We start from the raw sequence: 17,732 nt of genomic DNA on the forward strand, positions 1-17,732 counted from the left end.
AATGCATGATAAGTGGTTTTATTGCAACGACAGAGCAGTGGTCTCTTGCAAACAAGGCTTGCTAAGTGGTGTACAACCTTACATCCTTTTCCTTGAAAAGCTTAGGTAAATTGCAATCAACATCACAACTTCCGGTTTATGTCAGCAAGGGGGTTTGACTATTCTACTCGACTTATTACCCTAGTCAAAAACAAAAAAAAAATAAACAAACAAAGCACAGTCTTATATTTGGAGAGTGACGACTCCACTTCTTACCCCAGTCACACAAGATTGTCCAGAGTAGGACAGATGAAAAGGTATGGATGAAAGAAATGTCTAGTTCCTGCTGAAGACTGTTTGCAGACCTCTTTTGTGGTGACTCAACTAGACATTTGGGTACCTTGGTTCAGGAATATGAGTCGAAACCTTTGTACCCTTTACAGAAGTCCTGTCCTACTCTCTCTGTCTGTTTGTTTGTTCAGTTTTTGTGCTAATCATCTCCTTGGAAAAAGAAAGAATTGTGTTCTTTTATATGAGCATATTCTTTTGAGGAAACAAAAGAATTTAAGTGTGAAGACTTAACTGGTCGAGTTTATCATTGTGCGCGCCCTTTGTAATTTTCATTCTTCTCATAAGTAATTCGGCAAAACTCTTACCAGTTGTAGTGTAAGGAGTTATTCGGTATGTGAACAAAAAATCGATTCAGTTTAACGTTAAGGAGACTTTAGACCAATCCATTTGTTGCGGGATGATATGATGCTGACAAAATCTGTCTGGTTCCATTCATTCGAAGAAATTCCTTGAATTCTTTACTAATAAATGCCGGACGGACCCTTATCTGAAAGACAAATTTCCGGTAATCCATGGCTAGGAAACACGGAAGAAAATTTACCATTTTAAATATTTTGAATTGCACCTAACAATGATGTCGATGTTAGTTTTCTGGATTTGCAATAAATTTTTTACACTGAATCTTCAGCCACAATTTACTTGCAAAATATTAGCAGGTTACCTGCAGGTAGTACAAAAGGTTTGCTCAATTAACACAAAAATGTTCAATAAATCAAACTCTACAGTTGAGAACCCCTTCTGTTTGAAAGGATTAAGTTGATTTAACTATTACTTTTATTCACATGATCAGGACTTTGTCTCAAAATTTTGTAACATTATTGACAAGGTCACTATATTTCGGCTTTCAAGGTTGAAACGAAAGACATCAGCTGGCTTTCCGTTACTACTATCTAAAAAAAGCCTTTAGTTCTTTATTGCTAGTTCTATAGCCTCATACATTACATAACTTTATAGTGGTGGTCCTACTCCATTCTCGCTACTCCCTTTCTTCTTGAGAAATGATTTTCTCGTCATTTTCCACATCTACAGCTTGTCTGTCGTCTTTAATAGCTTTTCGACTATTTTAACAGGTTGATGGTTGTAACAAGCAATTGCAATGACTTTCTCATCACTTGATTTATCTTCTAAATCTTGTGGTTCGGCGGTGGTTTGTTGTTTTGGTTGCATAGTTGTTTTCATCGGCGTTGGACAAAAGTCGTTGCATTTCTTTAACAGTTTACAGTGCAGTCTTTTTACTTTTGGTCCATCTCGAATAGTGAATACCGACACATTAGCATCGATATTTTTTAGTTGTGGAGCTTCTTGCTGCCTGATTGTGCAGGTTACGTAGAATAATCTAACACCACTATTTATGTTGTGAACTCAACCTTTTTGTCATATATTTACTGTTGTATTTGTTATTTCTGACGATTTTATCATTTCCAAGTTCAAAAGCTTGATTCATCAATTGCTTTCATTACTCAACAATCTTGTTTCCTATGTTACAAAGAAATCTGCACTTCTGCTCACATTCTTGGTGCTTGTAAAACTGCTTTTTCCCAGGGAAGATATACCTTCAGACACCATTCTGTACTTACCCACTTAGTAGAAACTTTGAAAAAGTTGATTTTTAAACTTCCTTCTGAACCTTCTAAAAAATGCCACAAAATAACCTTCGAATATGCGTCCACAATTACTAGGAGCATCTTTCCCAAGAAAGGTCTCTCTCCCACGAATGGATCAGCGCACGGTTTGTCTAAAACAAAATGTTTTGCAATAGTATTTTAAGAATAATTACACTTTCAAAATTCCATGCATGAATATTTTGTTCCGTTTAGAAAAATGGAAAATTTAACTAACAGTCTGGAATAATAAAATAGCTATAGATATACCAACATTATATGACATGCTCATGAAGACATTCTTGATATCCATCTTGACATTTTGGGGATCTGTATCGTAAAACCCATCTTGGCTTCTCATGTTTGTAAAAAGATTGTATGTATCTCCGCATACCTTGATTTATTTCTCACCTTGCTCTTTACCGATAAAATGCATGACTTTCATGCTCAATTATGGGTCCACCTCATCTCAGTAAGGGTGTCATCTCTTAGACATTCTCATCCTTGACTGATGACTGTATTCCTTAAATCTGCGAAAGACGTTGTTCGCCAAGTCTCTTTGCTTACTGTATTAAAATTTTTACACCTATTGATTATGCGTGCAATCGAACCCACCCGCAAACAAATTAAATAAGGATTTTTGATGATCCATATAGTTTAAGACAAAAATTCAGGAATTGATGCTCTGAAGATGGAGTTTACTTCTATATTAAGAATTTTTTTAAAATATTAACTCATTTTTCATTATACAAGCAGTATTTATGAAGATTAGTATTGATGAGGGGTCATGAAGATTAGTATTGATGAGGAGTCACGACAAGATTTCTCACTAAAAAGAACAAGTGCAATAATTTATGTACTAATATAAGATGAATAACCATATGAATTGCACAATTACTCGTCGCTGATTCTTGCGATGGAGCCGAGAGCAAAAATGATAGAAAGTGTAAATTAAAAACCAAGTTTGCAGCTAAATTTTAAGTGGATTATTATTAATTCATAATTAGAAAATTCAAAACTTTTCAAGCTATAAAGCGAAATTCCCCTTCAGACAGTAGCTTCCCATCAAGGTCAGAATAGAAGAAACCAAGTAAAAGTTAGCAACGTGCTAGAATTATTGTCCTAGGACTCAATTAAATTTTCTGTTTTTTACTGATAACTCGCAAATTATAATGTAACTGCACTCATATTCATGTGATTACTACTACAAAAAATTTCTATGATCAACTCTGCATTCTTTTTTGACAATAGACTCTCTCATTTCAAGGGATAATTTTAACCTGTTAGATACAAAAAGAATTATTGTTCAGGAACTTTTCACTTCCCCCAGCAGGATAAATGCTAAACTCTTCATCAATTACAAATTTTATTGGATATTCCTTGACTTGGTGATTATCAAGTTTTGAGGTGCCTGCAATAAGGTCATTTTCAATATCAAAATTGCTGCGTGATTTTTGTTTTCATATCATTGATCTAATACATGTTTATAGATACCGTAGACTTTTGTAAGTAATACTTCGTAAAAGTTTTTTTGAAAAAAGTCTAATAGGGTGAATCTTTAGCCATAATTTACTTGCAAAATATTAGCAGGTTACCTGCAGGTAGTACAAAAGGTTTGCTCAATTAACAACAAAATGTTCAATAAATCAAACTCTACAGTTGAGAACCCCTTCTGTTTGAAAGGATTAAGTTGATTTAACTATTACTTTTATTCACATCATCAGGACTTACAGATTTAACAGACATGAAAACCTTTGGTTTCATAGTAACTGCCACAGTTCAACAGACTCAACAACAACAACAATTTGGTAATATTTGATTTAATTCACAGATTTTGCGCCACAAGATGGATTGAGGACGAGGAAGTAGCAGCAAGAGCAATTGAATTGTGGGACAATGTTGTCAAAGTTATGTCTTATTGGGAGAGTCTTAGCAAAAGCAAACGGCCAAAGTGCAAATCCTATGATGTTCTACTTATGGTCGCAAAGTTTACCTTTTTCAAGAATGTTGCAACGACCCTGAAATGTTACTTGGTTGCTTTCCAATCAGATAATCCAATGGTTCCTTTCTTGAGTGATGTACTTGAGGGAATGACTAGAAAAATCATGAACCTTTTTATTTGTAAGGAGGTTATGACTGAAGCGAATACTCCTCGTAAACTTATTAACATTGATGTTGAAGACGTCCAGAATCGATTGCCAGTTGACATGGTGAACACAGGCACAGCTGTAAAGGCTATCTTGCGGTCAAAAGACATAACAGATAAGGCAATACATCAGTTCCGAAAAGATTGTGTAGCTGATATTGAAGCTACAAGAGAGAAGAACCTTGAAGTATCTTATCGTTCGATGCTCCTCCTCATTATCACCAGTCAATATGGTACATCATGTGTTGCCTTCTGTGGCAGATTCGGCAAAAGAAGAGGTTGAGAAATTCTTGTCATCGCTCTACGCAACCAAGAGTGGATGAATTCCTAAGGCCGTCTTTCAAAGATCAAAAAGCGTTATGGGCCATCTGTAAAGTGATCTTTACATTATCACACAGCCAATCTGCTGTTGAACGGGGATTTAGTATCAATAAAGAAATGTTGATTGAGAATCTTCAAGAGAAATCTATTGTTAGCGAAAGAGTTGTATATGACCACCTACAATCATCCAATGTGGATATGCATGAGTATCACTTGAGTAATGGTCTGTTGAAAAGTTGTAAAGCTGCCAGACAAAGATGCGGAACACATCTGGAAGACCAAAAAAGAAAAGAAATCAACAATGTTAAAAACCATAAGAAAAGATTAATCTCATCCATCAATGCACCGAACACGGATATTGAAAAACTCTGCTACCAAGCTGAGGAATCTGAGAACATGGACTTTTTAGTTCATGCAAATGCTTTAAGAAGGAAGGTCACCGAAAAGAAAGCTAACATAGCCGAACTAGATAAAGCTGTGGAGAAGCTAACTAAGGATCTTCAAAAAGAAAAGTAACGTCAATGCTCACAGACTCCATATAGGATATTAGTTGATATTTGTTGTTTTTCTAGTCTATTTTTTTCTAAAGTTCTGATTTTATATGAATATTCTGTATGAATATATATGTTCTTTAAATTTTGACACGATTTTGTTGTTTTTCATCATGTAGAAAAAAGTCATGGAAAAGTCATGGAATTTCTTTTACCAAATTCTGTGGATGGTAGACAATTTTGCCGGAAAATTACGTAATTGTCACGTGACTTTTTCGCCCCGAGAATGGGAAAACCAGATTGCAATGTCATCCGCAAATTGTGTCTGGATCACTTATGTTGTTGGGATAGGGAGGTAATTAACAAATAATCTATATAAGATAGGGCTCAAACGGCTTCCTTGGGGAACTCCAAAGTTGAGATGGAATGCCATACCCCATCAACTACTATCCTGATTCCTCTATTTGTTAGGAAACTTTTTATCCAAAACAGAGTTTTTTTTTGTTGATATTCATTTTTTGAAGGTTCCAGATGAGTCCGCTATGCCACACTCTGTCAAAGGCTTTCTCTACATCCAAAAAGATGTCCGTGGTGGTTCTGTTTCTATTAAAACTTTCTGTTACAAATTGACTAAGTCTGAATATCTGATAATGTCATTTATCATGTTTACTATTTCCTTGCGGGAAATGTTTTCTTCCCTGTTTCTGCATAAAAGATTGGTGATTTGCTTCAACCAAAAAATTAAAACCCTGAAGTAGACCAAAAGCCCTGGAGTATTTTCAGCGTTCCTGCGAGTCAGCACCCTCGTTAACCAAATTTTAAATCCGAAATAGAAGTTTGCATGAATTAAAGTTACCATTTAAGGTTCTAGCCATGGCTGATGATTTTTCTCAAAATTTAGGCTAGCCCGGCTTTAGGATAGCACTCTTTCGACTAATGTATACCACGGAATGTCCCAGCATCCAAGTTTTCCTTTTCCCAAGATTTTTTAATATCAGTTTTATTTCTTTTTTTTTGGTTTCGCTTTCCTTCTCCTTCAATTTTGAATTTGATATTTTAGTCAGAACTTTTGTGAATGGCGTGTCATAAATTTTATCCCACTCAATGGTCTATACTTCTTGAAATAGACTTGGCGGCCACTTTCATGCGAGGAAGTGCTTTGTTCAATTTTGGAGTTGTATTTGTCACATTTTGTAATCGTGTTTTTATTGTATTATTTATATTGAAAACTGGGGTAGTTTTTGGAGTAGTAGTATTTGGAGTATTGTGAACAGCTTGTTGTGGTGTAATACATTCTTTATCAACAAAATGTCTTTTCTTTCTATGTCAAGACATTGATGGAGTGTATGTTTTCTTTGTAAGGAGTTATCCCCCTAAATTTTCAACAAATTTCAAAAATTGGAAAAAACATTTTAAGGTACGGTTAATCCCTCCTCAATCGTTTTCTGCTCTTAGAAAGTCATAACAATGGTAAGTAATATTATTATTAATTACCTGAAGATGTAAAGTTTTATTTACGAAAAGCTTCGTGTATTTTATTGTAAATTTTATATGTTCTTTTATAAAATAATCCTTTTATGGCGAAGAAAACAATTTTAAACATAACAATGGGTAATAACATGTTCATTTAGCAACGCCTTAGCAACGGACTTTTGCCTATAAATCCCAAGAACTTTTCATATTCCTCTGGATGTTTTTGGCAAAAAACGCTAGATTTGGGTACGAGGTTGTCCAACGATCTAAATTTTCCTAAAAAGGTGGACTGTTGAGGGTAAAAATATGATTGAACGAGCCAATAAACATGAGATTATCAATTTTCCTCTTCTACAGTTTATGCAACCATGGGAGAACTTGTAGAAAGAAATATAGAACAAAAACCTTCAAAAAAAGAAAAGGATTTCATGGGCGTGTATAAATATTGTATATACAGATAATAATAGTATAAATTGGATGGGAATGTGAATGTTATAACGACACTTTGAATACGACTGTCTCCCCAGAAAAAGGTTGTTGATTTAGATGCTCGTAATACAAAGGAAGATATAATTACTGGTTACAGATTTGTGGACATAGGGATCATGTTTTCTTTGTTTAAAGTTCTAACTTGTCCAAGTTTTCTGGTGTTTAGCACGTGCCTGGCACTCCACCTATTAGAGGATGTACATAAGAAATAAAGGTTGTGACTTTGAGTATGGATGTTACACTTCTACAAGAAGCAGCTACGTTTTTGACATAAATGTTGAATCAGCATACAGTATGAGAGCTTGTGGACAGGAGGAATATAACGGCTTAGAAAGGTTTGCTACCTTGATGAATCACGAGGGTGACGATAAACCGCATACGCAGTAAAAAATGCGGGCGTTTTCGGGCAAGTTCGGCGTTTTGAAAAAAATTTAAATATTCGCCCGAAAACACCGCATATAAAAATTAAAATAAACTTACTATGTGGTAGATAAACTTTATTAACTCCTTTCTCTTCAAGTGCCTTCTTCCCAACTATCGTCCGCTTGGCATGTTACAAGGAATTGCATTTCGTGAAAGCGCGGGCGGTTTCGGTGGACAGCCGTCAATTTTATTCGAAAAGTCGCCCGAACTCGCCCTTGCGGCTTAACCGCACCCTCCTTCGTTCTTTTTTTTTGACTCTTCCTCCGGCTGTTTAACTGCTGCAACGCTGTCCTCCTCGTCTTTGTCATTAAGCATGGCCAATAAAGACCTTTTTGTTGCGGAGGAAGATGAAGCAGACGTGCTTGGTGACTTGTCAATGCACAAATCATAATAATTCTTCAAGGTTGTTTCCTGCTCCACCCTGCCCCGCAACAAAGGGTAAATTGCTATGGACGAATCGAGCGCATTTTAGGTGAAGTGCTGTGGAGAACAGCGCTGCACCAGTCTTCAGCGCAAGATCTAAGTACTTATCGAATATCTAAATATGAAAAGAGAATTATAGCACATTGTGACATTAGTGCATTGTTTTAGTGAATAAGTGTTTGAAATGAGTTACTTCTTCACCCTTTTCGGGCAGCGCAGCCCCTGTTACCGCCAAAGTTACTTTTCAATTTTGACTATGACGGTTTGTTTTCTTCACATTCTCTATGAAATGGTTGCAACGATTCTTTGACTTTAGATATGCGCCCTTTCACAATGTTATTTAACTTTTTATCCGCCAGCAACGGCAAGTTTTCATCAATCGTCTCAGAGTTTGTTTCAACAGTTTCGACGAATTCTGACAACGCTACGTTAGGACGATTCAGCCATTCGCATGTGAAGGACCTTAATTTTTTGCGAAAATCACCATCAGAACCCGTTTCTTCTTTCGTTGCAGGACCATAACCGCGTATAAAATCTTTCGCTAACTGGTCCAAGAAGTTCACAGCTGTTTTAGAGGTTTTTTTATTAGACATTTCTAAATGAGGGAAAACATACCGATAATTATAAGAAAAAAATAATCATTTTACGTAAAAAAATATTGAAGAATAAAGCGTAACAATAAAACACTCACCGATGTGCAATATGAAGCACTGTCAGATTTGGCGGCTAAATGTAGAATGCAAATGCAGTTGCTCCCATCAGTATTCATACCTTTTTTTCCATACCAAATAAAATGACATTTGACCCCAAGAATTATTAGCCAAATCTCATTGGTTGAACGTCTATCTCACCACTTTGCAACGCTCATTAATATTTTTTGCGTTGTGTAATTGGCTGAGATTGCAACATTCCATTTTATTCCATCCAATGAATGATTTTTTCAACATTAATATGATTGGATAAAAATAATCACACCTTTTTACTCTGTAGTTCATGTCCGAAATTGTTGCAGGTGCAACCCCTGTTAAAGATTAAATGGGAATCCTCTTTACCTCAAATCTCATACACAGGCTGATTTTTATGGCTCTCAGACGCTATGGTGTACCAGAATCCTGGATAGGGCTCATACAGCTATACTACGACAGCCTGTGGAGTAAGTCTTTTTCGGCTTCTGCTCCATCCAGTTGGCATCAACACTGTAGGGGGATTTTTATCGGCTGTACACTTTCCATTATACTATTTCTTGCAGCTATACACGTTATTATTGAATATGTTTTTGTTACTCCCACCCTTATTGATACTGAAGGTAATAAAACAAAATCCCAGACCAACCCTCAATAAAAGCTTTTATGGATGATATATTCGTAATGTCCACGTCAATTCCAAGTACTCAAAATTTATTAAACAGGTGTACAACAGCTCTTGATTGGGTAGGCATGTCGTTTAGGCCTTCTACATCACACAGCATTGTTATTGATAAGGTAAAAGTCGTCCAAAGTTCACCGTTTTACAGTTGGCAGCGAAAAAATTCCATCCATTCATTCTAATCCAATTAGGTTTTTAGGCAGAACAATAAACTCATCCTTGTCTGATTCTGCTGCAATACAAGAATTTCTAAATGATGCCGAAGACAAACTTATAGCTATAGAAAGGTGCTTTCATAAAGGGGTCCATAAGGTTTGGTTTTTACACCATCTGTTAATTCCCAGAATCCGCTGGCCATTATTAATCTATGAAGTTTCTCTATCTACTATCACAAAACTAGAGCAAAGATTTTCTGTTGTCATTAGGAAATGGTTAAAACTACATCATTCAATTTCCAACATTTCCTTATATTCCTCGACATCGCCTTGTCCTCTTCCCCTGAAAAGTCTTGCATCTGTTGTCAGATCTGCCAAAATCAGTGGACATCTGTTACAAAGAGATTCTGTCGACCCTTGTGTGTCAAAGTGCGTACCAGAAGCTGGAAATTGGAAAGTTAGTGATGCAGTTCTTTTGGCGGATAGTCAACTCTATTTCAAAAGGATTTTAGATTTGCATCAGACTGGTCGAGCTGGCTAAGGGCTACTAGACCACAAAAATATACCACCAAAAGGCACTTATGCTTACCGAAAGCTTGTTTTCAATATTATTGAAGAAAATGAAGAAGATATTTACCATGCCAGAGCTTTACAGTTGCATTTGCAAGGCAATTGGACAAAATGGTGCTCTTTTGTGAAAAATGATTTATCTTGGAGAACAATTCCTTCACTGCCACAATGTCTAACTTCCTTTTGTAGATTATGCGGTATAGTTACGTGTGTCATTGCTGGCAAAAACACATTTGTTTCAATTTTGTTCAAAGATGTCTTCGAAAAAGAACAGTGCGTCAGGGTAAGTGTTTTTATGTACATGATGTAATATTATAAAACTATGTAATATCATACGCTCCGTCTTTCAAACACGGTCCGACGAAAAATAAAGAGAATCTGGCCGTAGGGTAAGTTGTGATTATAATAACGTTGTATGTTGCTTTTATGCATTGGAATGATTAAATACATTTTATTATTATATATTTTAGATATCATAAACAGTTCCTGAAGGACTTCATTTGTCCTTACGGAAAGGCGTATGACGAGAACTTCCTCTCGGACGACATTTTCAAAGCCCGATTGAAAACTCAATCATGTGAATTTTTGTGTAGACCAAGCGTGGCATTGTCGGAATCAGCGTCATCCCTGCACAACAACATAACCGCTTTTGGCGATTTGCGACAAAAGTTAAAGACGAAGTATATAAAACCTTTTGCGCGATACCTGGACACAGTGCAAGATGCCTTAAAAACTGTTGATGCAAAACATAAAGGTGCAAAAATAGATGTGCGGGATGCAATAACGCAGTTGGGGGAATTCTTTACTACCAAAGATGCTTATGTGGTTGAGTATGCAAAGGTGTTGGGGAAGCTGGGTGCTTGTCTTTACAGTCTAAGCACCCATTACAGCGTAGCAAGGTTTGTGTTTACCCACCCTCAATGGGTAAAGGCAAACATGCTACAATGTATTCCCGAATTCGGGAGATTTTATGAGAATCCGACCACAGATAGTTACCTTGAGGGGCTGTGTTTGCAGTTTGCTTCCTGTTCTTTGAGGGATGTACCACAGGATTCTAATTCTATGGATTTAGACACGTTGTTGGAAGAATCATTTTACAATGATTCTCCCGATGCCGTGTTTAATACCATAGAGTTAGAGGACTGTGGAACCCCCTCTACAGGTAGTAAACGCAAGCACGAGTCCCAAGAGGATGATTTCACTGTGGAGGGTTCTTGTAGAACTCCTGAACGGGAGCTTTCCCCAACACCTCCAACTAAAAAAATAAAGAAAACAAAAACAAAAAATTAGAATAATATGTTGTATATTTACAAAGATAGATTTAGTTTATTACAATAAATCTTTGAACAATGTATTTTGTATTTATTCCCAGACTAATGTTTTAATGATAATGATGAATGCGCTGCGTTAATATTATTTTTATTTTATATTGCTGGAATGTTTTGACTTATTTTCGATATTGCGAATTCAAAAGTCTAGTTATAATATCTTATTAAGTTATAGTGCCGTTAAGTGAGATTCGTTGCTAAATGCGCATTTAAGGAATATAATAAATACAAAAAAATTGCTGGACGAATGGCTTTGTATTTTTTATTCCCATATTAACATTTTCTTAATGATCTTGCATAATACGCCGCGATAATATTATTTCCAATATATATTACTGAAACGCTTTTACTTAATTTCGATATCGCAATATGTACTTCTTCTTTTAATTTCCATGCTAATGTTTTCTTAGTAATCATGGTTAATGCACGGCGCCAATATTATTTCAATAAATATTACTGAAATGTTTTTGTTTATTTTCGATATTACGAAAAAAAAAATCTACTTTATATTATGTTAATAACTTATAGTGCCGTTAATTGCGATTCGTTGTTGAATGCGCACTTAATCAATATAATAAATACAAACTATTGCTGGAACAAAGTACTATGCATTTTTAATTCCTATACTAATACTTTCCTACTGATCTTGCATAATGCGCCGCGATAATGTTATTTCCAATATAGAAATTGCTGATGTGTATTAAATGTAAACAAACTAGAAAGTGTACTTTACAATATCTTAATGGATTATAAGTACAGTTAAGTGTGATTCGTTGTTAAATGCGCGTTTAAGGAAAATAATAAATACAAAAAAATAATTGGAACAAAGTACTTTGTATTTTGATTCCCATAATAATAATTTGTAAATGATCATGGTTAATGTGCGGCATCAGTATTAATTTACATATACAAATGAATTGCTTTTATTTATTTTCGATATTGCGAATTAAAAAGTCTACTTTATAACAACGTAATAACTTATAGTGCCGATAAGTGCGATTCCTTAAGTTATAATGCCCTTAAGTGTGATTTTTTGTCATGTGCGCGTTTAAAAAATGTATTACCGGCTAATTTTTGTTTGGAGACATCTTAGAAAATTTTTTACAGTGGAACAATACGCAACGGATGTAGTTAATTAAAACAAAAAATTTTAGCGCCATACTAATGTTTTGTTACTGATCATAGATAAAGCGCTGGGCCAATATCATTTTAAATATGAATTGCTGGAATGCTTTTATTTATTTTTGATATTACTAATAAAAAGTCCACCTTAAAAAGAGGATTTTGTTTTACAAAGGTACAGTGCACGGGGACATTAATAGATCTCGGTTAGGTTGTAGTTAATTACAATGAAATTGTTTGAACAATGTACTCTGTACTATTTTATTGCTATACCAATATTTCGTTAATGATCGTAGAAGACGCGCGTACATTTAATACAAACAAAATTTAATTTTTCAAACAAACAGTAGGCGTAGGTGTGGGTAGTGGGAAAAAGTAAAAAATGAATTATGTTCTGTAAACATTGTTACTGATTTATTTACAATTGTCATGACTGCAATATCGTCATAGGCGTTATGTGTTTTGCTGTTAATACTGTCGCAAATTCTACGTTTCGTGCTTCACGAACTCGTGATAACACAACGTAGCCAATGCCGGGACCAATTGTGTCTCTGTCGATGGCCCAGGTAATATGTGGGAGTGTTTGTCCTAAAAAAACGGAAATTATTAGGATCAAAGTGCGAAGGAAGTGATGGCGCGTTAAAGTATTTCACTAACCTTGACATTTTAAAGCCGTTTGGCAATATGCAGGTATGATTGGATAATAATAGGTTCTGTGGCTGTCATATATCGGATAAACGTAAACTGTCGTTCTTGCGGTTTCTACAGCAATGATGGTTGATTGCACATTGATTATTTTACCTAGTAGACACATGTATTTTCAATGATGTAAAATACAGTGAAATTTATTAAAAACGTTTCTTACCTATGACGCCATTCATAAAAGAACCCATTTGATCGCGATTTTCCGTCAACATACCTATTGAACCGACGAAATACACTTGACGTTTTCTTGAGCTATCGATTACCTAAGAAAAGCAGAATAGAAATGTAAATGTTTATTTGGATATAAAGTTGATATTCGTTGTTGGAGTAATGGTGAAATTACTGTAGGTTGAAATACTTGCCTCAATGTCGGGTTCTTCGTCGCGGAAAAGGTAATTCATCACAGTTTTGTTAATGAAATCTTTTGTCTTGTGGGAAGATGCTATATATATGGTATTTGGATTCTCTGTAATTATGGCTAAAATCCTTTCGCCGGTGACTTTGTTGGTACTTGGTATTTTTGTATGCTCAAAAATACGTTTTATTTCGTCAAATGTAATACTAAAAAATAAATAGAATGTCTTAACAAAATTAAAATAGAAGTATAAAAAGGTATACTGCGGGAAGAAACCATACTTAAAACTTCTGATTTTGTCCAGAAACTCTTTATACAAAGTTGTGCTACGATGTGAGGTATGTAGTTCAATTTTTTTAAATAAACGAGTCATCAAACTTGAGAAAAAGCTTGAATCAAAGTTTGTTTTTTCTTGAACCGTAATTAGTGGTAAACTTTGATGCGCATCTCCCAGAAAAATTATAATAGGATTCGATGGAAGTGCATCAAAGGTTTTCATTATATGCTTGATTATGTGAGAATTGACTTGACCAATCTAAGTGTAATAGAAAAATAAGTGAATTTAATTTAATTGTATAGTTATATTTAACAGCAGTTGTTTCTATTAACAAGTTACCTCATCCACTACAATAAGCTGGAACCAACTAATATGCCAATTTATTTCCCATGGTGAATCTTCAACTGGTATTAAAAAGGCAGAATGTATTGTTTTGCAAGTGATCGTTGAAAAACATTGTCTGTAGCTATCGGCGAGTAGTGCCGTTGGTGTAGCGTCATATTTGTTTTCTATCGCGAATGCTATTATGGTTTTTACCAAATGCGATTTTCCTGTTTTAAAAAAGTTAATAAAAAGTAAGTACTAATATTGTATTCGTTATTTCTAAGAAGTAAAGTTGCTTGCACCTGTTCCTGGGTTGCCACAAAGTAAAATTTTGCGATTTAAAGGAGATTCGCTATCAACATCTGGTTCGACGATACTATCTTCCGATTCATTGTAGTTATTAATATCAATACTTTGAACACAATCGCTGTCGTCATCAATGAAGCTTGAATCCATTGACTGTTCGTCGAGGGAAACATTGTCGATATCAGAATTAGCTTGTGGATTTGTCTGTGTACGGAAAATAAGATTGTTAACAAAATGCTGGTAAGATACAGTTTTATATGCAAGATGAAGAAAGATTTACATTTTTTCTGCGATCCATTGACAATAAGATTGATTTAACATAGTAAAATACTATCTTTTGATCTACAGTTAGATCTTCTATAGAAAATTCGGTATCCTCAGCGTTATTTCTCCTAAATGAGGAATTGTATAAAAATTGTTATATCAATATTGCTGATGGGTCAAAATTCTTTTAATATTCATGAAAATATGAACTTACCAGATTGGTATGCCAATATCTTTAAACGTAGCGACTTAAGGTACACTAGAAACGTGTCAATATAATAACGCTTGTGAACAGATGGATCCAAATGATTGCGTATTTTCTGATTATCGTTCCAAAATGTCGGATTGATTATCAAGGCATTATGAAAATATGCAATTGATTCGGGTAAGTCCTCCGATTCTGGGTTCACAATTTCTGACGTGTTTCGAAATGGCATTGACATTAACGTATGTTGCCAAAAGTAAACGGGGTTAAATATTAAGGCGTATATTGTTGCCACCAATCTTGGTTTTTGATCCCTATATGGTGGGGGTGGCTAAAAATAAAGAAGTATTACAAAAATTCGCAAAAAAAAGCAATAACTGATATTAATGCGTATAGAGATATTACATTTTTTGCTGTATCAAAATTGCGAATATAGTTCTGCAGTGACATTTCTGTGCAATATTGCGGCCTTTGGAGATACTTTCACCGTATTTTCATTGGTATTCAACGGTTTTGGTATAACAAACGTCTTTGTTTTAGTAGGTGTCCAAGCAACCTTAAAATAAACATAGTTGCAAAGATTTTGAATGTTGCAAAGACATTGAATATTACAATAGACAATAAAATAAACTGGGTAAACTGACTTTAATGTTTGCGAAATGAGCTGTCATCTCAGGCGCCGTTAATTGCAGTTGCATCAGATACTGACACACCAAAGTAAAACCGGGAACGTTGCGAGCATTTTCTCCTATTAAGAAGTGTAAGTATGTTTGATGAAAGAAAAAATATTTTAGTGTTTGTAATTATTTCAGTAGTTACCTGTTAATTGAAAGGAATCTTTAAATTTGGCAACATAGCCTGTCACATATTTAATAACGGTTTTTGGGTAGTGATTCACATACGAATAATAATTACCTGCACATCCATACGACACATTAATGTTCCTAGAATGGTATCTATATATGCTCTGAGTTTGTTTGCAAAAGCAAGAACGTCGTGCTCCAAATGAATTACCCCACTGTCATCAGTGTGGCTCTTGCAATTTGACACTCGCGATTGGAAAACACGTTGATCTGACTTTTGCAGCTTTTGTACCTAATAATGAAAATTCAAAAGTGATGGAATAAAAAGTAAGAAAGAACTAATAAAAGCATTAAATTGGAGAAAATAAAGAATGAGTTATTGGAATAAAGAAATTTTAAAACATACGTGTAGCCTATGGATGGATTCTTTGATTCCATGGTCCATTTAATCCGATCCAATGCTAAATCTTTAGTGTTTTGAATCCAAACAAGTAGATGCAAGTGGATCGTTCCCTCTTTTTTGACATTCAAAACGGTAGAAATACGTGTTGACATTGTTATTCTTTTTTCTAGTTGTACCCACGTATTAGTTGTTCAAGAATGTGCATGATATGCATATTATGGACAGCACCACAATCAAGGTTGCTACTTGCTTTTAATGCAAAGCGTTTGAGTAATTCTTTCATCTAAAATAAAAAAGCAAGGCAAATAGTTCATGGACAGTCATAAAAATATTACCTGCGGAAACGTCCATTCGTAAGGACTTATAGTGATAAAAAGGTTAGGGAAACCAAATTGTTTAACAGCGTCTATCAAAAAGAAATGCTGTTTCTTCCAGAAAGATGAGCTAAACCATTTTTGCTCTAATGATTTTCCTGGATTTAGGTTAAATCTTTTGCCAACGTTGACAGCACCTTTATGGGAATTAAAATGCATTATAAATTCTTGCACAACTGTGTTAGTAATAGAAAAGAGTAGCTTTTGGAGAATTGTGGCAATACTTACCGGAAACAGTTTTAAAGATCCATCTGTCAAATTGGTACTGCAACAGCAAGAAGTCATTTCCGTAGTCCACAATAGACGAGAGAAGTTTTAGCCTGAATGAAATTTTGCATGACTTTCTGTTCGCCCCGCCTTAATAAATGTAATAAGGATAATGCATTACAAGGTTTTCAAATTAAGAGATAATAAATCGACTTTAACGTAATGAATTTACCATCAATGTGACTTTCGCATCAATTTTTGCTAAAGTATAAGAGAGGCCACAATGCACATTCCAAGTATTTTTCTTGGTAGACGTACGCCAACTGACGGCGTTTCTCTCTGTCTTGGGATTCTTCAACGAAGTGACTAAAAGCAGAAGATACTAATTATTTGTGTTGTTAACGTGTAAGTCTGTTGGTCAATTTGTTAAAGCAAATATAAATACCGGTACATGGATATATCAGAATCCATGAGTAACGAATAAACACGCAAGAGACGCCGCTTTCTTTGTGTGTCCTGAATTAAATTAATCCTTTCTAAAACTGTTTCTGTACGATTCTAAATAATACAATGAATTAATTGGTTATGTCTTTGCAAGGGAAATACCTTTAAACTGAGAGGAGAAGAGCGTTGTCCGTATTGATGACGTACATATGTACCAGCGTCAATATTAAAAACGCGTAGCAGTAGCTCATCTTCTTTGCTGCAAGTTTTAATAATGTTTGGGAAGTCATCAATATGTGGGATGATGTACCTCCCGCTGCATCCGTCGCATGTTTGTATTCTTTTCAACCGTGATGTTGCATATGACGGAGTCATCTTTTGTTTCACCAGAGACTGGCAACTATGATGACATAATAAATTTAAGAAATACTGTATTTACAGTTATGTTTTGTATATATTGAATGAATTATACCTTTCGCACATATTCCAACTCTTCTTTTCTATCCATATTGTCAAATCATTTACGATTTTTGCACATTTTCTTGAATCTAAATACAAAATTGTTGCAAATAATGTTGTATGCAATGCAAATGAGTGTCTTTATTAAAAGAAACTTACCAGCTGTATGTTCACAATTCATTATATCATTATATCGCTCCTTATTTACAAATACTTCACCTCGCTTTTGGCTTAATTTTTCGATGTTTTCATTAACGTCAACGTCTGTAGCATAAATACTGTAGCAAGGATAACCGTGGTTTGAAGCCATAACTGTTGTGTTTACTATGGTACAAAGAATATTGAAATGCACAATTTAATAACTTTAAC

At 34.9% G+C, this 17,732-nt stretch overlaps 2 protein-coding genes across 6 annotated transcripts; both read right to left on the reverse strand.

Annotated features, from left to right (window-relative positions):
• Nucleotides 1-11,989: 11,989 nt before the first annotated feature.
• On the reverse strand, nt 11,990-13,201 carry LOC130649024 (uncharacterized). The gene is made up of 3 exons (XM_057455217.1): nt 13,103-13,201; nt 12,895-13,038; nt 11,990-12,825 (listed from the first exon to the last, which is right to left on the reverse strand). Exons 1-3 carry the CDS (start codon nt 13,152-13,154, stop codon nt 12,665-12,667), a joined length of 357 nt encoding a protein of 118 aa, XP_057311200.1. The 5' UTR covers nt 13,155-13,201; the 3' UTR covers nt 11,990-12,664.
• A 7-nt stretch (nt 13,202-13,208) lies between these two features.
• On the reverse strand, nt 13,209-16,987 carry LOC130648996 (uncharacterized). Of its 5 annotated transcripts, XM_057455206.1 has the most exons (8): nt 15,589-15,870; nt 15,318-15,421; nt 14,683-15,229; nt 14,485-14,596; nt 14,201-14,408; nt 13,914-14,125; nt 13,579-13,832; nt 13,209-13,503 (listed from the first exon to the last, which is right to left on the reverse strand). In XM_057455206.1, exons 4-8 carry the CDS (start codon nt 14,500-14,502, stop codon nt 13,236-13,238), a joined length of 960 nt encoding a protein of 319 aa, XP_057311189.1. In that variant the 5' UTR covers nt 14,503-14,596; nt 14,683-15,229; nt 15,318-15,421; nt 15,589-15,870; the 3' UTR covers nt 13,209-13,235. The 5 variants fall into 5 exon arrangements, with proteins under 5 accessions (XP_057311189.1, XP_057311164.1, XP_057311171.1 ...); XM_057455181.1 differs by adding an exon at nt 15,883-16,987 and having other exon boundaries at nt 14,683-15,768; XM_057455188.1 differs by having other exon boundaries at nt 14,683-15,421.
• Between the last annotated feature and the right edge of the window lie 745 nt (nt 16,988-17,732).

This window comes from Hydractinia symbiolongicarpus, chromosome 1 (genome assembly GCF_029227915.1).
Source record: "Hydractinia symbiolongicarpus strain clone_291-10 chromosome 1, HSymV2.1, whole genome shotgun sequence".
In the NCBI taxonomy this organism is placed as follows: Eukaryota; Metazoa; Cnidaria; class Hydrozoa; order Anthoathecata; family Hydractiniidae; genus Hydractinia; species Hydractinia symbiolongicarpus.